The sequence below is a fragment of the Mustela lutreola genome, chromosome 14 (genome assembly GCF_030435805.1).
Source record: "Mustela lutreola isolate mMusLut2 chromosome 14, mMusLut2.pri, whole genome shotgun sequence".
Taxonomy (NCBI): domain Eukaryota; kingdom Metazoa; phylum Chordata; class Mammalia; order Carnivora; family Mustelidae; genus Mustela; species Mustela lutreola.
This window is the reverse complement of record NC_081303.1, coordinates 20,652,987-20,675,750: the sequence shown is the minus strand read 5'-3', so window position 1 is coordinate 20,675,750 and position 22,764 is coordinate 20,652,987. Positions and strand designations below refer to the sequence as shown.

Here is a 22,764-nt window from a genome sequence, read left to right as displayed (position 1 = left end):
TGCTGAGCAGAGAGCCCGATGCGGGACTCGATCCCAGGACTCTGAGATCATGACTTGAGCTGAAGGCAGCGGCTTAACCCACTGAGCCACCCAGGCACCCTTTTTTTTTTTTTTTTAAAGATTTTATTTATTTATTTATTTATTTATTTATTTATTTATTTATTTTTAAAGATTTTATTTATTTATTTGACCGAGAGAGAGAGAGAGAGAGATCACAAGTAGGCAGAGAGGAAGGGAAGCAGGCTCCCTGCTTAGCAGAGAGCACCATGTGGGGCTCGATCCCAGGACCCTGAGATCATGACCTGAGCCAAAGGCAGAGGCTTAACCCACTGAGCCACCCAGGCGCCCCAAGCAGCTGCTTTTGACTAAGGTCATGATCCGGAAATCCTGGAGTCCAGGGATGAAGCCCTGCTCCCTGCTCAGCAGGGAGTCTGCTTCTCCCTCTGCCCCTCACCCTGCTCATGCTCTCTCTCTCAAATAAATAAATAAAATTTAAAAAAATAATAAAGAAATAAACCAACATATAAAGTTCTTTTCGTATTCATTGGCTTTTTCCCCTTTGCTTAATATAACATTTTCTCGGGGGGAATACAAAACTCCCTCAGTTGACTCTGCAGCCGGCTTTCTTGTACTACCAACCCAGTATCTCAAAACGGGGGCACCTGGGTGCCTCAGTGGGTTGGGCCTCTGCCTTCAGCTCGGGTGATGATCTCAGAGTCCTGGGATGAAGCCCCGCATTGGGCTCTCTGCTCATCGGGGAGCCTGCTTCCCCCTCTCTCTGTCTGCTGCTCTGCCTACTTGTGATTGTACAGAGTATCTTTTTTTTGTTAAGATTTTATTTATTTATTTGACCGACAGAGATCACAAGTAGGCAGAGAGGCAGGCAGAGAGACAAGAAGGGAAGCAGGTACTCCCTGCTGAGCAGAGAGCCTGATGCGGGGCTCAATCCCAGGACCCCGGGATCATGACCTGAGCCAAAGGCAGAGGCTTTAACATCTTGAGCCACCCAGGCTCCCCTGTACAGAGTATCTTTTAACTTTCAGAATTTATTATGAGAATTCAGAATTTATTATTATTATGGTTTGGCAATAGACTTTCTGACATGCTCTCAGAACCTCATACCCCAATGAAATGAGTGTTCCATTTCAGCCAGAAAAATCTAATAGTGTCCTCCCCCCAACCACCTAAGGTCATCTTTTCCTTTGTTTTTTGTTTTTTTCTATTTCCATGCTGTTAGGCCTTTCATCTCTATTACCTGGAATAACTTTTTTCTCCCAATATAAATCAAGTAAGACTCACTTTCACCATCAAGAAACCTTTGACTAGAGAGCATAATGTAGAGCAGTGCTTTTCAAACTGAAGGCATAATACTTTACCCACCAGTTTAGTGGATCGTGACCAACACTTATTTTGTTTGTTTAGAGAAACAGACTATTAAATCTCTTATCTAAATTTCTCACTTTTGATATTTTGAATAGCTCTTCTGCAAACATCTTTGTACAGATCTCTTTACTTCTTCCATAGGATAAGTTACTAGAAGAGGAAATAGTAAGTCCCAGAAATAGGGAATTTTTTTTTTAAAGATTTATTTGACAGAGCAAAAGAGATCACAAGTAGGCAGAGAGGCAAGGGGGAAGCAGGCTTCCCACTGAGCAGAGAGCCCGACGCGGGGCTCGATTCCAGGACCCCGAGATCACAACCTGAGCCAAAGGCAGAGGCTTAACCCACTGAGCCACCCAGGCGCCCCAAATAGGGAATGTTTTTTAAGGCTTTGGGTACTTCTTGCCCAGTTGCTCTGCAGAAGAGTTCCACTTTTATAGTTAGACTATAACTATAAAACACTTTTATAGTGTTTTATAAAAGTGTATGTGTCGTTGTACTGTTGCCAACAGTGTGTATTGTTATTATTTTCCCAATTGGATGAGAAGAAATGCAGTCTTGTTTTAATTGGAATTTCTTTGCTTTTTGATGTGGGTAAACTTGTTTGTTGATCTTTTTGTTTTCTTAGCATATTAAAATTAAAAACAAAGTTATTTCAAATAACCCAGGTATTTTTTTAATTGAATTTACTTTTTATTTTTAAGATTTTTTTTTTTTTAAATTTATTTATTTGACAGAGATCACAAGTAGGCAGAGAGGCAGGCAGAGAGAGAGAGGAAGAAGCAGGCTCCTTGCTGAGCAGAGAGCCCAATTCGGGGCTCAATCCCAGGACCCTGGGATCATGACCTGAGCTGAAGGCAGAGTCTTTGACCCACTGAGCCACCCAGGCGCCCCTTGTATTTACTTTTAGTAAATACTTTTAGTTTTTGTTTTAATAGGAAGTGCTACATTTGGGGCAATCTAGCATTTCTTCACTTTTGTCATAACACGAGAAATAGAAGAGGAATTAAAACAATAGCTACTAAGAGTATTCGAGTAAAATAAAGAAAATGTATTGTTTTCTTATTCTCTGAAGTATCAAGAAAATTATAAAAATTTCCTTTTAGAAGAGGACTGCTGATAGAAACTGTCTTCCTTGCCTTTCCAGACTTACGAGCTTTTACTCATGAAAATGTGTACAGTGTTTCTTAGGTATGCATACATAATTAAGAGTATTGCATTATTGCTTTTAACTCAAGAATTTGCTGGACAGAAATTATATTTTATTGGTTAATGGTCATTTGTTACATCTCCCTATAAACCCTAGAGGCAGTCGACACTTTGTGATGCCATTTCCTCAAAGTTAATTAAAAGTACTTTGCCAGTTTTTCATTTAAGACCTCATTTCTAAGGTCAGGTAGATGATTATATCCATAAAACATAGGGTTAATGGCAGTTCCATTTTGATTTTGTACTTTAGGGGTCTTTAGGGTATAGCAAATATATAGCCTAGATAAATTTAGTGTAGGTAATTTAAACTTCTACCTTTCAATAAAAAAAAAAATGTTCCTTTCAAGGACTACTTTGTGATTCCCAGGAACATAGGACCAGGAGGGAGAAAGCAGCTTCCAGATTTCCTTCTAAGTAAAAAACCTTTATTATATTTTTAACCCTTTTTGTCTGAAACCTTTCAAGTAAAGGGCAATAACCTCCTTGTTTCTAACTTGCACGTGACTAAACAGATGCTCCTACCTGCGCCCTCTACACTGGTCTTCTGAGATCTAGTCAGGAGGACTGCAGCTTATCTCAACAGCCTCTAGAGCAAAACTCAACAAGAGGATTAACATAAGCACTCAGCCCTTTTTCCTTGTCTTATAAAAACCGTGGTGCCCTCTGGAGGTTTTGCATTTGTAAGTTGTTTAATAATGCGGATCTTCAGCATAGGAGATGGAAATGATATGATACTAGAGATAGTTATATTAAGAAATAAACCTTTTATATCATTAGTACCAACCATCTTGGGACAGTAATGACTATAATGCAATATACAACCATCTTAAATATTTTTGACGTACAGAACTTCAGTGTGTCAAAGTATTTCCTTTTTTTTTTTGTTAAGAGAAGAGATACTAAAAATGGAATATAAATGTTTTCTGTCTTGCCTTTGCTTTCTTATGACCACTTCCCTGGACTTTGCTATTGTTAGCTCTCAGCTATTCCCAATCCAGTGATATTTTATCAAATATCTGTGAGATTTCTTCTGAGTTTTAGATCTTAGCATTTGTTGTTAGTTCCATTTGTACAGCATTTGTATGCCTCAAGTGACATTTTGGAAAGTGAGGTAAACAGCCAGTGCAACAATCCACTCCTCATGTCTCATGTACATTTCACTTTTGTTGTTTGTCTGTTGGTGGTAAGTGGGTATTATCCCTGTCTCCTTGCTTCCTAGAGAGTCAGTTGGGCGCTATTAAGGTAATAGGCTTACCCAGCACTTGATTTCTGCAGATAAGTTGAAATATGAATTTATTTGAACTTCTCCTTACAGAGTCTGAATAATAACTGATCTGGAAACATTTGTATTTGATGTTTTTGTTTATTGTTATATGAAATCCTTGCTGTATGCTTGCTCTTTTTTATATTTATTTAGACTGCAGAAGACCATTCAAGTTTTAATCAGTTTCTGGTCAGTTTGTTTCTGGTTAATCTAGGTTTATAATGTAATTTGGCTGTCTTTGAATTATTAAGAAAATACTCTTTTGAAAAAATTTTCTGTGTTGCTTGATAGCCTGTCAGCAAGGCAATATACTCTACATTTTAAAACTTTTAAAAGCTGTAAACAAAATTTTAATCTCCTTTTGAATACATACCATAACTTAATCAGTGTTTTTTTGTTTTTTTTGCTGTGAAGGACTAATATAGTACTGGTTTTTCATAAATTCTCAAATTTCTTTTAGAGCTAGTCTAGTTTCAGACTGTTCAGAGAATAAAATTGATATAGAACTAGGTATTTTCCCTATGTAATTCTTTTTTTTTTTTAAGATTTTATTTATTTATTTGACAGACTGAGATCACAAGTAGGCAGAGAGGCAGGCAGAGAGAGAGAGAGAAGAGGAAGCAGTCTCCCTGCTGAGCAGAGAGCCTGATGTGGGGCTCGATCCCAGGACACTGGGATCATGACCCGAGCTGAAGGCAGAGTCTTTAACCCGCTGAGCCACCCAGGCACCCCCCTATGTTATTCTTATATAGGTACTGAATTTTGGTCTCATTAAGGAAGGAAATCAATGAAAACTTTCTTACCCCATGAATGTTATATGTGTAGAATATTCTTCTCTAGATGTTAAATTGGAAAGTCACAAAGATCATCAAATTTCAGTGTTGAGATATTTTATGATGATTTGATGAAGAATCTTGATTGAAAAGTAATCTCTTATCCAGAAGCCATTTCCTGTTCATAGTTGCTAATGATAATCTTCTGGTTTTATTTAGATTAATTTAAAGTTTGGTATCAGAAAACCAGAAGCTCGGACTGGAACTGAGACAGATACCTGTACAGCTTGTGCAGGTACCTTGATCCTTGAGTTTGCGGCTTTAAGTCGATTCACAGGAGCAACAATATTTGAGGTTTGCTTTTCATAGTCTTTGATCTCTTGGGTATTGGGCGTAACTAACTTTATATCTTTTTTTTCATTGTTCAAGTATGAGGATTATCAGTTAGAGGATTGCTATCATTTTATACACTTTTGTTTAGATTCCATTATACGATTTTTGTCAAAAACCTAGAAGTCATTGTGAGTTAATACAACTGCATTTTTCACAAACTATAAATGTTTAGGTTTATTCTTAGGAGATATCTAGCCATATTATATGAAGTTGATATCACAGATGTCTTACATGACAAACTGTTTGTTTTATTTGTTATACTTCTAGATGATCTGTTGCATATCTGAGAACCTCACTGAAACAGTATAATTTTTGCACTTGTCTTGATAGTCATATCTGTAAGTTTGTTTACCTCCAAGGTTAATGTTATTTTTTATCCAAAAGACTTAATATTCCCCAAGTAATTTGTTATAGACTAGCTATGTCTCACACTTTAATTTTATCTATATGTTTAGGCAAATTATTGTGTGGAGTAGTATCACAAAACACCCTCTTTTTAAAAATATGACTTGGGAAAATTTTTAAAAATTCAGCAAATGGCACACATATAGCAAGCAAAACTAGGGAATATATATTAGCATTAGAGACATTGGATCTGAGTGTAAGTAAAACAAGTCAAGTGGTCTTTGTGTATCTGTATGTTCAGAGTGTCAAGGACAGATTTATCACGTTTGGTTTGATTTTATTCTGTACTTTGCTGATGTATTTTCCTTTTATTGAAAAGTATAGTCACTTTTGCACAGTCTAATTTGAACTACAAACTCTGAGATACTGATGCATTTATAGGTTAGGAAAGTGAAACTCGAAGAGTATAAGATGCACAGCTATGGATGAATGAGTAGAATTGAAATTAGAATCCAAGCCTTTCTAAATTCAAAGCCCATACTCTTTCCACTGGTCTATTTTGTACTTATGAATAAATCTATTTGGAAATTATGATGTTTTTAACTTCATGAATATACAGTAATTTATTTTAAGAGAAGCAACACGATGCATTTGACAGCATCGATCAAATACAGGGTTGGCAAACAACAGCCACGGGGCCAGATCTAGCCAATGCCTATTTTTGTGAATAAAGTTTTATTGAAACACATCCATGCTTATTTATTTATTTGTATCTATGACTGCATCTGTGCTGAAGTGACAAGAGTTGAGTAATTGTGACAGTGACTATATGGCTTCATAATGCCTAAAATACTATCTGGCAAAATGACTTTTGATCTAATATATAAAGAGCTCTGAATTCTCATATTGTTCTGTAATTCAGTTTTAAACTCCGGTTAAATCTTTGATTTCACTGGGCCTGTTTTCTTAGCTGTAAGATAGGAACAGGAAAATATAATCTTTATGAAACTTTCTGGCTCTGAAATTAATAGCATTTAATTAAAGCCATAGTCTGCTTTGTTTAAAAAAGTCAGCATAAATAAATTGACTTAAGAGCGAAGACTATTTTATACCCTGTTCTTAAATATGCAAAGTGGCAAATTGGTTTAATGATTTTTTTTTTCTTTTGTAGAAGTGCTTCTCTGTAGAAGTACTTCTCCAATGCTAAGTAGATTCACATTCCGAAATTAAGTTTAACTTAGAAACTCTGCTGCACATGTCTTATGCTTTTATGTTTTATAACCTCTTTTTATCCAGACCTAAGAATTTGATCAGAAACTATTTTAATTTCGTGGCCAATGGATAAAAATAAGTGAAAAAGAAGAGAAATGGTGTCATAAGGTTATGTTTGGTATTGGCAAATGAATACTAGTGAATTTATTTACTCTTCACTAACAAACTTGTATGCTGTGTAAAAAGTGGGTTCTTGAAATGCCTGTTTGTGTTTCAGAGATGACATACCAACTTTGGAATTCTCTAAGTAAGAGTCTGTGAGGAGATTTTCACTTTGTATTTAAGTGATAGAAATTATTTTAAGAAGTGCATTTAATTATGGCCGCAATTAATATAATTTTCTAATACATGTATATGAATGTGAACTTGTACTACTAATCTAGACGAACATGAAGGTCTCAAACTGAGATCACTGCCACTAAGTAGTATTTTTAGACTCATTCTTTTTAACTGGGCTTGATTGGCTGAAAAAGAGCCAAGATTGACTTATAAGGAAATTTAATGTATATTATAAATGATTATCATAGGAATTTTATGTAATCCTTAAAATATTCTATGAGCCTTTGACTTTTGTTTCTTTGTTTCCTGTTTGCCAGAGACATGCAGTTCTTCTAGTATCCTTTTTTCTTTTTTTTAATCATAGGAATACGCAAGAAAAGCTCTTGATTTTCTCTGGGAAAAAAGACAACGAAGTAGTAATTTAGTGGGTGTGACTATAAATATTCATACTGGAGATTGGGTAAGAAAAGGTATGTAAGTTGGGCGCTCTCTCTTTTTTTTTCATGTAAGTTGGGCTTTTTAAATCAAGCCTTCACATACTCTGAATGGGGAAGAAAGGATTTTCATTTGTTAAAATAATCTTTGGGACAGTATAAAGCATAGTTTTTCACCGGATTGCTGAAATTTTAATTTAACCTGATTTTCTTCTTTGGGATCCAAAAATAGCACATTTATTCTAGATGGACTTACTGTTTTATTTCATACCTTAATTGATACAGCATTATAGATATGATATGGATGAAACACTAGAACTAGTTTTCTTTCTTTTCTTTTTTTTAAAGATTTTATTTATTTATTTGAAAGAGAGAGACAGTGAGAGAGAGCATGAGCGAGGAGAAGGTCAGAGGGAGAAGCAGACTCCCCATGGAGCTGGGAGCCCGATGTGGGATTCGATCCTGGGACTCCGGGATCATGACCTGAGCCGAAGGCAGTCGTCCAACCAACTGAGCCACCCAGGCGTCCCTAGAACTAGTTTTCTTGAGAACTAAAGAATCAGAATACCTCAGTTGTCTCACATTAAGTAGAAATCTATATTTAATAATGTTGTCACTAGATGTTATTGAAATGAATTGGAATCATGAGACAAATGTTACATGAACAAACAGGATATAGAATTATGTAAAGAATATAATTTTATCTTTATAAGACACCCTTATAGAGCATAGGTGAATGGAAATATACTAGAATATTTATTCTTAGTAAGATTATCTTATTTTTTGTCTATTTAGTATTATGTAAGGTTTTTTTCAAATTTTATGTAGATGGTTCTTGAAACTAATCAGAATTCTGGTTTCAGAATTCTACCATTTCTTTTCTGTTTTTTAATCTGCTTGGAACTCAGGTACAAATTAATTAGTCAGAATTCATTTTAAATTAATCCTAATCCTTGTCCTAATCCTAATCCTAATCAGTGATGATGACACACTCATCATTGGTCTATGCATGGCCCATTTTACTTAATCCTTTTTTTTTTTTTAGATTTTATTTGACAGATCACAAGTAGGCCGAGAGGCAGGCAGAGAGAGTGGGGGAGAAGCAGGCTCCCCGCTGAGCAGAGAGCTCAATGCAGGGCTCAGTCCCAGGACCCTGAGATCATGACCTGTGGTGAAGGCAGAGGCTTAACCCACTGAGCTGCCCAGGTGCCCCTATTTAATCGTTTTTAATAAGGTAATAAGGACCCACAAGTGGACCATTACTTGATGACAAACACTTGTGCGTATGATCCTTGACTCCACTTCTGCAGTCCCATACCTCTGCCTTCTCTAATTGAAATAGCATTCTTATCTTCTACTGATCATTTGCTTTTAATAAAGTTTTATTGCATCAGTATGTATTCTTAAAAAGAATTTTTTGTTTTAAACCTTATAAAATCATATCACATCATGCATTTGAGACTTTTTTCACATAATATATTGCTAAGATTCATGTATAATGTTGCATGAAGGTGTAGTTGGTTTTTTTTTTTGACTGCTGTATAATATTTTATTGGATGAATCAGTCACAGTCTGGGCATTTAGATTGTTTCCTGGATTTTACTCTTATGAAAAGTAGTGCCATGAATATTTATATATTTCTCCAAGAGTATTTCTTGGTTACGTATGGAAGAGTAGAATTTTTCTATAGGTTTCCCTTTTTTTAATATTGATGTTTTTGTATTTTTTCCATTTTCTGTTCAGTTGTACTTTTAAAAAAATACTGTTGATACCTATATGATATTGATTTATATGATAACTATCCATTAAAATTTATTGACATTTTCTTTTTGGCCTAGAACATGGCCAGGTTTTTTTGTTTTTCTTTTTCCTTTCTCCAGATAAAGAGAGAGAGAGAAAGGTTGCATGAATGGGGTAGGGGGAGGGGCAAAGGGAGGGGAGAAGGGAAAGTGAGACTCTGGCAGGCTTCCAGGCTCATTGCAGAACCTGGTGCAGGGGACGATCTCAGGACGTGACCTGAGCTAAAACCAGAGTTGGATGTGCCTAACCAACTGAGCTACCCAGGTGCCCCAAACATGACTGGTTTTTATGAACATTTTGCATGCACTTTAAAAGTGTGTATTTTCTCATTCTTGGATATAGAGTTCTGTATGTGTCAATTTGCTGATTTTCTGTTTGCTTGTCCTACTAAGAATTAAGAAAGGTAGATAAAATTTCTGACAGTGGTAGTGGACTTATTAATATCTCCTTGTAGTTTTGTTTTGCTTTGTATATATTTTTGGGTGCATTAGTCTGTTTTATTAGGTACATTCATTTAAAATAGCTCTCTCTTCTTAGTTGAGAGAAATATTTTTGTGTCTTTTGTTTTAAACACACAAATGATTTAAAGTATTTCTTCATTATGTAGTGATCATCTCTAATAATATTCCTTGTCTTACAGTCTAATCTGGTAGTAATACAGCTACATCAGCTTTATTTTGCTTAATTGCCTGATAAGTTTTCTGTCCTTTTATTTTCAGTCTTTCAAGTGCTCATGCTGAGTGTAACTCTTAATGAAATTTATGGATTGTTTTAAAAAGCCAACTTGTCAGTCTTTGTCTTTAAATTGGTGATTTCAGTCCATTTACATTTACTTCTATTTTTACTTCTATTTTTTTATGTATTTCTATTTACTTCTATTTTTAATATATTTGGACTTATACTATCTTATTTGTAATTTCAGTGTGTTCCACCTTTCCTGTTTTCTCTTTAATCCTTTTGTTATTAAATGAAACCTCTATTTACCTTCTAGTAAGAAATGAACTTTAGCATCTTCTCCTACCTCTTGTCACCCCAACCTCCACCCCTCGTTTTGTTAATATTATGTAGTTATTTAGTTTTTATTCACTGTGAATATGTTCTTTTTCCTTTTGGTCTTAGCGTAGCCCTCTTTTCCTTTCTTTAAAGGTAAAAAACCAAACTGTCAAGGTATTTGGTCACTTGTACCTTGTGTATTTATTGCTAACAACATCTGGTAGATTTGTCTTCCTTCCTACTTATTTATCCTTGTTTTCAGTAGCTTTTAATAGTTCTGAGGCCTTTTATATCCAACAATTTTATTATGCTTTCATATTTGAGTGTTCGTTTGGATATTTATAAAATTTTCTATTTAAGTTCTTTTCCTTCAAGTCTTTGAAAATACAATTCTGTTGTCTTCATACATCCTATTAAAAAACGAGAAATATTCTGATTTTTATGCCCTTATGTGTGTGATCTATTCTTCCTCTTTGGAAGACTAGGAATATTAAAAGCAAAGAGAAATTTCTAAAAATGTGTCTGTAATTTTAGGTGTAGACTTTTCTTTAGCTCTCCTTTGGATATTCTGTGGGTCCTTTCTCCTTAAAATCTTTGTTTTTAATTGCTGAAAACTGGTCTTATTTTTTTAGATATTCTTTTCATTTTTATTAATCTCTCTTTTTATACTTCCTATTATCTAAATCAATTCTGTTTCTCTGCTCCATATATCTTATCTTTATATTTTCTTTTTTTTTTCCTTCTGCCTTCCTTTCTTCTGGAAGATTGCCACATGTGATCTTCCAATTTGCTGATCTCTGCCTCAGCCTCATCCTTTCTGCTATATGTCCCATCTGCTTTATTGTTTTAACTGTTTCATTTTTTATTCTATATATTTATGCCTGGTTAAAACATTTTTCTTGTGTGGCACCTGGCTGGCTCAGTTGATAGAGCATGAGTTCAGTCCCCATGTAAGATGGAGAGCTTACTTGAAATTTTTTTTCTTATTTTTTTATATTGTTAGTATCTTCCCTATCTTTAGTATGTCTACTAGGCTAATTTTAAAATTAAATCATTTAAAGTAAGTGTGCCTGTTTTGTTATTTCTTCTTCTGATAAATTCTCATTCCAGCACCTTCTTTTTATTTTTAGTAAGTCATGCTGCTTAAATGTTTTTGGCATATAAGTTTATGTTCCTTTTTCACCTATTCTGTGAGAAGGTCAGATTCCAATCCCTGTCATCCCCAGTGATCTTAGGGATGAATTCTAAGAATTTTTAAAAAATATATCAATGCTTGGACCCCAGGAGAGTCTGATTTCATTGATGCTGCATGGTCCCTGGGTATAGGGATTTCTAAGATTGTAATTGTAGTTGTAATTTAAATTGTAAACGCACCAACCTCAGAAATCACCAGGAAAGGTAGGGGAAAGAATGTCTAAAATTAGTTCCCACCTCTTTTGTTCAATTCCTTAGGCAGGGTTTCAGTGCTGTCTTGATTTTACTCCTGAGGAGACCTGAGGAGACCTGAGTTGTAGCAAGTGGAGGAGGAGGTGTGTCTTAAGATAGTGGTTTGGGAGAAGCAAGAGCAAAGCTCTAGCAGTTTCCCTCCTATTTGATTCTTTCTTAGTCATTTCCAGCTGCCTTCTGCTCCAGGCCAAAACCACCCTTTCCCTACCTGCCCTGCCCATGCTGCCAGGCTTCTTACGGTTTCCTTTGGTTCTCGGTGATGATCTTGGAGGAAGTCGCAGCAATTAAAATTGGACCCTCCAAACAGCAGCAGTCTTGATTTCATATCTACTCTAACTTTAAAGATTGATGTCTTACTGATTAAGGATCTAAATGTTTTTTAAAACGTATAATGGTCCTCTCTAATGTTTCCTTTTTGGAGTTTCTCACTGAGAAAATGAACTTTGAAAAACTTCTTAGAACTATTATCTCCTGCTTTTAAATAAGACTTATGTAACGAGTTTTGCAAAGTAAGATTCTTTTTTTGTAAATATACAGATATCAGCAAGGAACCATTGTTATTCATATAGTCGGGTTAATATTTCTATAAATGTTGAACTTTTAAATAGTTTTATGTTTAGACTGACGTTTCATTCTTTTTTTTTTTTTAATTAGTTTATTTGATAGAGATCACAAGTAGGCAGAGAGGCAGGCAGAGAGGTGGGGGGAAGCAGGCTCCCCGCTGAGCAGAGAGCTTGACTCAGGGCTCCATCCCAGGATGCTGAGATCATGACCCAAGCTGAAGGCAGAGGCTTCACCCACTGAGCCACCCAGGCGCCACTGACGTTTCATTCTTAGTGTATTCCTATCCTCACTTGTACTCTGTCAAGAGGTTTTAAGACTTGTTTAATAAAAACCATGTTTATATGTATTTTTTTCATAGATAGTGGAGTTGGAGCAGGGATTGATTCCTATTATGAATATCTATTGAAAGCCTATGTCTTGCTTGGAGATGACAGTTTTCTGGAAAGATTTAATACAGTAAGTTGATCTAATTTTATAGTAACTTTAGAGCCAATTTTATTTGAGTGCCAGATTTTGATAGAAACTGAACTGAGTGACAGTTGGAGAAACAATCTTTTTAAAATGTGTATTGGTTTTTTTGTCAGTATTCCCTGATGATGTTGGACAAGGGCAGGACAAAGCTACATACATTCCAAAAATTAGTTTACAAAGTAATTTTATTTTCATCTCTTTTCAGAAGTTTTTGAGTTCTGCCAGTAAGTCATAAAATAAGTAGATTTGAGTTTACCTAATCTTTTATACAAGGAAGTGAATTTATTGGAATAAATTACTAGTTATCTTTCTCCTTTGGACTCCAGTTCTTGTTGAAATCTTGGAAATTTGGCCTAGTCCTTGATCACACCAAGCATGCAGGGCTTTGGAGATTTAGGGAAACTAGTATTCATTTCAAAAGCAGGTCAATAACTCTTTTTAAGTCTGGGTCAGAACCACAGGCATATTTTTAGGGGAGAAGGGGATGGATTACTGAACCTGATCGGATTGCCTTTGTAACTGAAGCAAATTGAAATTAGTACAGTAAACTCATCAGCTATATCACTGTATTCTTTTCAATATCATTTATAATTTCTTTGTGCACCCATCAGTTCACCCACATTACTGAGAGACAGTATGGTATAGTGGCTAACATAGGAGAGTTTGTCCCACTTGAGTTTAAATCCTGGTGTACCACTGGTTTTGTGACTTTGGGCAAGTAACTTTACACTATTTAATTCTGTTCCTTATCCACAAAATGGGAATATTAGTATTATCATAGAGTTATTGGAAGCATTAAATAAGCTAGTGCATTTGAAGTGTTAGAACAATGCCTTAGCATCTAGCAGATACTCAATAATATTTATTAAATAATAGATGAGTTAGGAAAAACCAGTAAGAGACCTAATAAGTTGCCAGTTGAATACTTAAAAAAAAAAAAAATCACATATTATTAGATTATAACAAGATTTTTTTTTTTTAAGTGAACCAGGATAGGTTTTTCTTAATTGGCTCATGTATTGACTAACAGCTCAACCTGTTTTTGTCAAATCTGAGAAATACCTAGAAGGTAAAAGAAGGGGGAAAAGAGTTTTTAAGAATATAAAAGTGTAGCAGACTGTAAGAGTGGTAACAGTAATTAGATACATTAATTTAAGTAGTGGTGAGCTCCACCAGAGTATTACATTAGCTGAGAAGGGACCAAACTTCCTATACACAGGAGAAAAATGCAACTAATTCTGTAATACAGAAGCCTATAACTATATCTCAAGAGGACATAAGAGCATCCTTTGGCCACAGCCATGGGCCATTCCCACAAGACAGCAATAGGATCTCCCCTCAGAAGATTCTTTATTAATTATAGTCTTTAATATTCAACTATAGTCTTTAATATTCTGCATCAGATTTAACACAGGGGAGTATATATACTATATTTTAGAAAGATTTCCATATAGAATAATTTAAATATTTACATAGTTTATAAGTAAATGTATTTATATATAAATTCAGGTTAACTTTCTTCACAGTGAGATTTAATTACTGTTTTTAAGAATAATACATCTTTTTTCATCTACTTTCATGAACACATACTGTGATCTTCTAGCACTACGATGCCATAATGAGGTACATTAGCCAGCCACCTCTTCTGCTTGATGTACACATCCACAAGCCAATGCTGAATGCTCGAACTTGGATGGATGCTTTGCTTGCCTTTTTTCCAGGTTTGCAGGTAAAACAAACAAACAAACAAATAAACCCCAGACCAAAAAACCTGTGCTTTTAAAGTATTAACATAGAATAAATAAGTGCATATGTGATCTCTAAAATTGAGTTACCAAAATGGAGTCACATTTTAAAATTAATATACGTTTTTCTGTTTATATAATGACTCTAGATAAAGTCAACTCCTATTTTATTAGGTAATTTTGTTGTTATTATTGACTTCTAGGTCTTAAAGGGGGATATTAGACCTGCTATTGAAACTCATGAAATGTTATATCAGGTGATAAAAAAACATAATTTCCTACCAGAGGTAAGCACATCATCTTTGGAATTCTAATTTACATATATTATAAATTGCTAATTTAAAGATAGCAAATGTTATTTTCAGGATTGGTTTATTCTTTCCTATTTGTATTTTTCCTGGTTAAATAGTTTATTTAATTAAGTAGTTTTTGGTTTATACAGTACTATATATGTTTTTCCTTTTTCTCATGTATTAAGAGAAGTCTAATTTAAGGTAATGCTGACCTCTGTGAAAAAGAAAACAACCCAAAGTAGTATTTCTCAGCCTTTCCTAATCTATGCCATTACATACATATTTTCTCGTCCTAACTTTTACATATACCCACCAACTAGAGAGATTTTTTTTTTTTAAGATTTTATTTATTTATTTGACAGACAGAGATCACAAGTAGGCAGAGAGGCAGGCAGAGAGAGAGGGGGGGAAAAGCAGGCTCCCCGCTGAGCAGAGAGCCTGATGGCGGGGCTCAATCCCAGGACCATGGGATCATGACCTGAGCCAAAAGCAGAGGCTTTTTTTTTTTTTTTAAATATTTTATTTATTTATTTGACAGAGATCACAGGTAGGTAGAGAGGCAGGCAGAGAGAGAGAGAGGGAAGCAGGCTCCTTGCTGAGCAGAGAGCCCGATGTGGGACTCGATCCCAGGACCCTGAGATCATGACCCGAGCCGAAAGCAGCGATTTAACCCACTGAGCCACCTAGGTGCCCCCAGAAGCAGAGGCTTTAACCCACTGAGCCACCCAGGTGCCCCTAGATTGCTTCCGTAAGTGTTTGTTTGAGAAAGTATAGTTTTATTAGACTTCAGGTAAGTAGGCCTATGCATTGTAGAAAATTCATATCCACTGAGAATAAACCAAGGTTCAACTAAATACATCTTATCACAGATGAAGTTTTATTTGGTTCCCATAAAGGTTTTGGTTTTATTTTAATCTTTTTTTTTTTTTAAACCAGTTGGCTCTGTTAGTGAATAATTTCAAGTGAGACTAGTTTTATTTTTAAATAATGCCTTGTCTCACTCTGCAGAGGATTTGAGGTTGTTACAAAAGAAAGAATATACTAAAATGCTAAAATAGAAATAGAACAAGGGACTTAATAATTAAGAGGAAATGGGGCGCCTGGGTGGCTCAGTGGGTTAAGCTGCTGCCTTCGGCTCAGGTCATGATCTCCGGGTCCTGGGATCGAGTCCCGCATCGGGCTCTCTGCTCAGCAGGGAGCCTGCTTCCTCCTCTCTCTCTGCCTGCCTCTCTGCCTACTTGTGATCTCTCTCTGTCAAATAAATAAATAAAATCTTTAAAAAAATAATAATAATTAAGAGGAAAAAATGGAGATAAGGAAAAAGAAAACACAAAGACCCATTTAGTAGCATTACTGAGTTTCATAGTTTTCTCTAAGCTTCCTAATAGCCAAAATGATCATTTACAGAAATACTTTAATTGCTAAAAATAGCACTTTAGCAAAAATGAATTATGATTTAAGCAATGAATATTTTCATTTTATTGATGAAAATTGTTACCAATATTTTAATTTTATTTTCTTATAGTCTAACTTATATACTGTATACTCTGGAACCAGTTGTTTATTTTTTAATCACATTTCTATACCTGTTTATATGTTGTTTTGTCTAGGCATTTACCACAGATTTCAGGGTACATTGGGCTCAACATCCTTTAAGACCAGAATTTGCAGAAAGTACCTACTTCTTATATAAAGTAAGCTCTTTTACCTCTCTTTTTGCTGTTTAGTCCCCATTCTCTGTTGGATATCTCACTACCTTGTAATAGTTATTGGGTTTTCAAAGTCCTTGTTTTAATGTTATCATGATTGGATATGTTACGGTTTTCATTCATCTAGACCATAATTATTGAAAGATAGAAGAATTGACACCTAAGTTTTGTGTCTTTTCAAAATATTTACATAAACATTTCTAAAAAGAAAAATGTTATATTTTAGAGCTGCTTTCTAAAGCATGTCTCTTACCTTTTTGGGCTTTGAAAATTTTATCAAAGGGCTGAGAAATGTAATTGGACAGCTTTCCAGTTATGTGTTTAAGATATTCCATAAAGCAGATCCCTGGCTTATTTTCAGAGCTAAGTTCTATGTAACATATACTCCAGTGCCTGATACAATGCCTAAGCACCTAGTAGGTACTCAATAAATCCCTGATAAATGAGTGGGTATATGGTAATATATAAGCTATATATATGTATACATATATTCTCCTTTTTAATAGGCTACAGGAGATCCTTACTACCTTGAAGTAGGGAAAACTCTTATTGAAAATTTAAATAAATATGCTAGAGTGCCTTGCGGATTTGCTGCCATGAAGGATGTTCGTACTGGAAGTCATGAGGACAGGTAAAACAATTCCTAACATCCCCTTTCCTCAGGGTAACTCTGAAACAACACAAAATACAACTCTTAGAATTCAGATACACTTAATGCTTTTACAAAAGGTTTTTGAAGATGCAAAAGGTAGTTCATTGTGTTTATATTTTAAACTCTTGAATGGGCTTATTTAAAATTGTTTGAACAGTTTGTATTTTTATCATAGTGCCTGGCATATAGTAGGTGCTTAAATGATTTTTAAGTAGATGAATAAATAAATGTTAAATATCAGAACCTTGGTATTAGGAGTATTAGGAATGCGGGGAGGGCGTCCTGTGTTAATAGTTTTTATATTATGTACAATGTTTGAAATTATCAAGATGATGACGAATGATCTGGATTATGATTTTTGCTAGTCAAGAATTCCTCAAAGCATGTCTTGGTTAATGTGTGTATTCTTTCTTATTCTGTTGCCGATTTGAAGGGCTGGGGAAGACCATTGTCAATTTCTCTTTCATCACATATCGGATAGATGTGGATGGCATGAAATACTCGAGCTGTAAAAAGCATACTTTGGTTACTGTGATATTCACTAACATTACAGTTATTCCAGAATTACTTATCTGGTTATTTTAACCATCCAGAACCTAGCAGCACATCTCTAATGAACACTAACATTTGTTGATTTGGTTACCAAATGTTCATTCCACAGGTGTTTATGAAGTGTTTTATGTGCCAGAGTTATACTAGTTTTTGAGGATTTAAGATAGAAGACATGTCTTTTCCATCTTTGAATCACTGAGAATAGGCAGATAAAGAGATGCTACTACTTTGTAAATGTGCCATGAAACGTATTAAAGATTGGGATATGACAGTCCCTGGAGGGTTTCTGGAGGCTTCTGTATCATCCTTCAAGATAAGGATGAGAAAACAGTAGTAAAAGGAATTTCAGGCAGAGGGGTAGAGGCAGGTGAGACACAGCCCTCATCATCTACTCAGAGCTATCCTTAGTCCTTCACTCGAGAGTAATTAGATAATAGTTAATGAGGCTTGAGACCTACTTCCCTGATCGTAGCTGGTGAGAAATGGATAGGTTTTTGGAAGTAGGCATGTAGATACCAACAAGAAATGAAAGCAGATAAGCTGTGTATTTATTTTTAATATTTATTTACTGCTGTCTACATTTTGGGCACTCTTCTGATTAAGCCCCTGCTTTGTTTAATTCCTTTGATCTTGACAACAACCCTCTGATGTGTAATTTCTGTTATAATCTTCATTGTGTAGGTGAAGAAGCCAAGGCACAGAAAGGTTGGGGAACTTACCGAAGATCACACAATTAGTAATTAGAATTCTTATCAAGGAAGATTGGCTCTTGAACGCAGTGCTATTCTGACAGCTCATTCAAGGAACAAAATAATTAAGCACCTGCTGAATGCCAGGCACTGCACTTACTTGTGGGGATGGGAAGAGAAATTAGAACCCATTCCTGCCCTCCCTTGACTTGTAGTTAGTGAAGATAAGTATGTAAAGATATAATTACAACCAGGTGATTTATGCTATAGTTGAAAAAAGAGTAACAGGTTGAGGAATTACAGAGCAAGGCATGATTTACTCTATGTAGAGAGTTCCAGTTTTGTAAATTTAGCAATCTCCTATTTTTACCTGTAAATATTCCTTATATGACATTGTTTCTAGACCGTTCACCACTGCCTTTGCCCCAGTCTGATTATATTCCAGTATGTAGAGTATCTCTTTTTTTTTTTTTTTTTTTAAAGATTTTTATTTATTTATTTGACAGAGAGAGGTTACAAGTAGGCAGAGAGGCAGGCAGAGAGAGAGAGAGGAGGAAGCAGGCTCCCCGCTGAGCAGAGAGCCCGATGCGGGACTCGATCCCAGGATCCTGAGATCATGACCTGAGCCGAAGGCAGCGGCTCAACCCACTGAGCCACCCAGGCGCCCTAGAGTATCTCTTAAAGTATCATGTCCAGAATTAGCCATCCTCAGGATGTGCCTGGCAAAACATCACTGTTCGAGAACAGTTGTGAGGTCGCTAATTTTCTGAGCAGCTGATGGGCTTTCGTCCTCCATCCAGCTGAGGATCAGGGCTTCATCAACTCACTGTTTCTCATGGCAACATTGTACCTCTCCTGCATTTGGCCCAGCGAAAGGTCGAGAACTACTAATCATCATTCTGTGTTACCAGAGAAGCTTTAGATTCTGAGCAGCTTTATTATATTCAGCTCACAGTGAGTTTGTGGCCAGTTCACTTCAGTTACTTAACTGTGGCCTGACAAATGGGTATTCCCCAACCTGCTTTTAAGAAAGCGATTTTTTTTTGTTGTTGTTGTAAACTTCGAACTTTATCCTTAGCCTATCAAAATTTGATTTTTGTTGGGTTGTTTGTGTGTGTGTGTTTCTAGACCTAAAAGGGAGTTTGAATCTCATCTCAGTCATCTAAGATACTACCTAAATTACCTGTTTCCAGTGATCTGCAGTTTCGATAGGCATACCTTAAAAAGTTGCCATCTAAATTGTTGGGGAAGAATTCTGGTTTGGACCATGACTAGTATACCTTGTGGTATGACATTTGAGGGCTTTCAGGTTGCAAGTTTTTTGCATCTGGTTGCTTATTCCCTTACAGATCTGTCAGTGCTGTCCCCTGGCTCACGAGCATACACATATACAATTTTCAAAATGGGAATATCTGTATGTTCCTTAATGACCACTGAAAGAATATAAATGGCAAAAAGAATATCAAAAATCTTTCCTAAGACACTTCCCTGCTTGCCCGCCCTAAGATAACTACTGTTGGCAATTTGATAAACAGTCTTCCAGATAGTTTTATTACATATATGTATATATTTATGGTTTTATAATACAAATGAAATTATATGATATGATACCCAGTTTGCTAGCCTTACCCAATTTGTACTGTAGTGATTTTACCATTTCTCTATTCTAAGTGTTTGCTAACCATCTCTTTCATAGTAAGTTCTAGAATTCGCCCAAAAATCAACACCCTGCTCATCAGTCTGTGGTTCTCAAGGTAGCATTTGCTCATGATAATAACTATCCCCCAGTGAAGGTTAAATTATTATAAGTATATTGCAGATTGACAGGAAGTGTTTTATCTATTCTGAAAAGATTAACATATAAAATGTTCAAAAAAATTTGAAAGATTATAGATGTTCTAAAACAAACATTTTGTATAGGAAAAATAATGATAGCTCTGTTTTTGAGCTCCTACATATGCCGGGTGCTGTGCTAAATAATAAATGTGTAGTATCTCTTTTAGTCTTTACCCCAGTGTTAGACATAGACATGCATTATTATGTCCTTTCCAGAAAAATAAACGGAAACTCACACTCCTTCTATAATATTCTTATGATTCTACAGCTAGTCGGTGGAAAGTCTTCTATTTCCAAAGCCCAAATCGTTACCTCTGTGTTCCATTGCCTCTCTAGTTCATTCTTCAGTAATACTGTTAAAACTTGCTTTTGATTTAGTAAATGTTTATTGAGTGCCTACTGTGTGCCAGGACTTGTGCTTGGCTGGAGGTGTGAAACTATGCTATCTGTCCAGTAAATTACAAGTTGCTTTGGGAGGTAGTAAATGTGATAAATTCCATGTTACTATAACTCCATCTAACAGCTATGCTCTTTTTCTGCCACTTTTAATTTTATTAAAGCCTTTTTAAAAAATGTTAATTAAAACATTGTAACATTAAATAATTTATAAAGTCGCATATATTTTTATCCCCTTTGTTTCTTCTCTGTTCCCTTTTTGATAAGTATTTAGAGATTTACAAAGTTATAATCGTAGTCCCTGTGATTTTGTGCTGTACTTTTTTCTTGTAATTTTTTTGTAAGTGATTTCCTTTACCTTTAAAGCCTTCTTGCTTATCACTTAAATAGCTACATAATGAACTCCATCAAAATTGTTTTACTTTATCCAGCTTAATATTAATTGAATTCTTGTATGGCTCTCAGTGGTAAAGTTTATCTGCATTACCTCCCTGCTGTTGGTTCTCTGTAGAAGAAATGGAAAACTCTCCTTCATTGGAAGGCCAATGGGAAAAATCTTGTCGGTACTATTGACAAGATTTAGTGTACCTGTGTGGTAGGCAGCCCCTCTGATGTTTTTCATTCCCTTGGAATATGCTTCGAGTCAAGACTGTTCCATTGGGGGAAAAGATAGATACTATAGTACTTTGGACATCGGAATTGGTATAGACTTGTTCATTAACCTTGACTCTGTCTATTTCAGATAGTTGGCATTGGATATTTTTATGTTCTTAGATTTATTTGTGACTTTTTATCTCAGGATGGATTCTTTCTTCTTGGCTGAGATGTTTAAGTATCTTTACCTGCTATTTGCTGATAAAGAGGACATTATTTTTGACATAGAAGATTACATCTTTACAACAGAAGCTCATCTGTTACCTCTTTGGCTCTCTACTACAAATCAAAGTATCTCTAAGAAGAATACAGTAGGTTATGTTTTGTAATTAAATGTCTTATTCCTCTCTTTTATGTGGTTATTTTTCCAAGTGAAAAATAATTCATGAATAGAATTCAATAAATATATGTATGGCAGGAAGAAAAGTACACTTGATATTTTTTTTTCTTTTGTTTTTTTTTTTAAAGATTTTATTTATTTATTTGACAGAGATCACAAGTAGGCAGAGAGGCAGGCAGAGAGAGAGAGAGGAGGAAGCAGACTCCCTGCTGAGCAGAGAGCCCGATGCGGGACTCGATCCCAGGACCCTGAGATCATGACCTGAGCCGAAGGCAGCGGCTTAACCCACTGAGCCACCGAGGCGCCCTTTATTTTGTTTTCTTACAGTTTTATCTTATATACACTTATTGTACTCTTGTTTTATTATATTGTTTATCCTATACACGCTTAGATTTCACTTAATGTTTTATATGAACATGCTATAATGTTTAGTAAAATAATTATTTTTATTTATGTAACATTCTTTTATATTGTAGACCTCAGATTATACAGAACTGGATGACAGTAATTTTGACTGGACTTGTCCAAACACTCAGATTCTCTTTCCTAATGATCCACTGTATGCTCAGAGTATTCGTGAACCCTTGAAAAATGTGGTGGATAAGAGCTGTCCTAGAGGCATCATCAGAGTGTAAGATGTTTTATTTCGTACTTGTTAATAACGAAGTTAATTGTTAGTAAATGACAGAGAGTGTAAGGAATATATAACGGCCAAGAAGATGTTCACTTAGACCAAAAACATATTGAAGTATGTAGTTATCACTAATGAAAAGTTATTCATTGGTAAAGTTAGATGGCAAAGTTTATTCTGAAGTAATGTCTTTCTTATTATGGAAATTTATTATGGTGATTATTTTGTTTAATGAACTGTTAATAGACAGTGGGTGGCATATAATAGTTAACTTCTGTAGTTCATTTTTACACAAAATAGTTTCTTCAAATACTTCCACATATCTTGTTTATATAGGAAGTATTTTTCCTTTAAGCTGTAGTTTCTATGTAGTGAAAATACAGTTTCTTATTTCATTTGATTTTGTTTTTTGATGAAGTACTGATTCTTAGTTTTTAAATAAAATTTTTTGGCTTAATGAGTTCATTTTTTCCTAAATAGTTACATTAGAAAGGCCATCAATAAGAAATTTAAAAAAAAATTTTTTTTTAAGTGAGTGTTATTATGCACAGATAGAAATGCTGTTTTGCTTCCTTGTTTTTCAGGGAAGAAATCAATAATAACAAATCCCCAAGCCAACCTTTTCTGTGCTTTCAGATAGTTAT

At 35.2% G+C, this 22,764-nt stretch overlaps 1 protein-coding gene across 10 annotated transcripts in view; it reads left to right on the top strand.

Annotated features, from left to right (window-relative positions):
- The window catches only part of EDEM3 (ER degradation enhancing alpha-mannosidase like protein 3), a 77,596-nt gene that overhangs the window by 28,615 nt on the left and 26,217 nt on the right, over positions 1-22,764 (top strand). For all 10 annotated transcript variants that reach the window (XM_059145227.1, XM_059145232.1, XM_059145231.1 and 7 more), the window contains 9 exons: positions 4,846-4,980; positions 7,280-7,385; positions 12,511-12,608; positions 14,227-14,352; positions 14,572-14,655; positions 16,272-16,355; positions 16,877-17,001; positions 21,295-21,460; positions 21,966-22,120. In XM_059145227.1, coding sequence (XP_059001210.1) covers positions 4,846-4,980; positions 7,280-7,385; positions 12,511-12,608; positions 14,227-14,352; positions 14,572-14,655; positions 16,272-16,355; positions 16,877-17,001; positions 21,295-21,460; positions 21,966-22,120 — 1,079 coding nt within the window. The remainder of the gene's footprint in view (positions 1-4,845; positions 4,981-7,279; positions 7,386-12,510; positions 12,609-14,226; positions 14,353-14,571; positions 14,656-16,271; positions 16,356-16,876; positions 17,002-21,294; positions 21,461-21,965; positions 22,121-22,764) is intronic.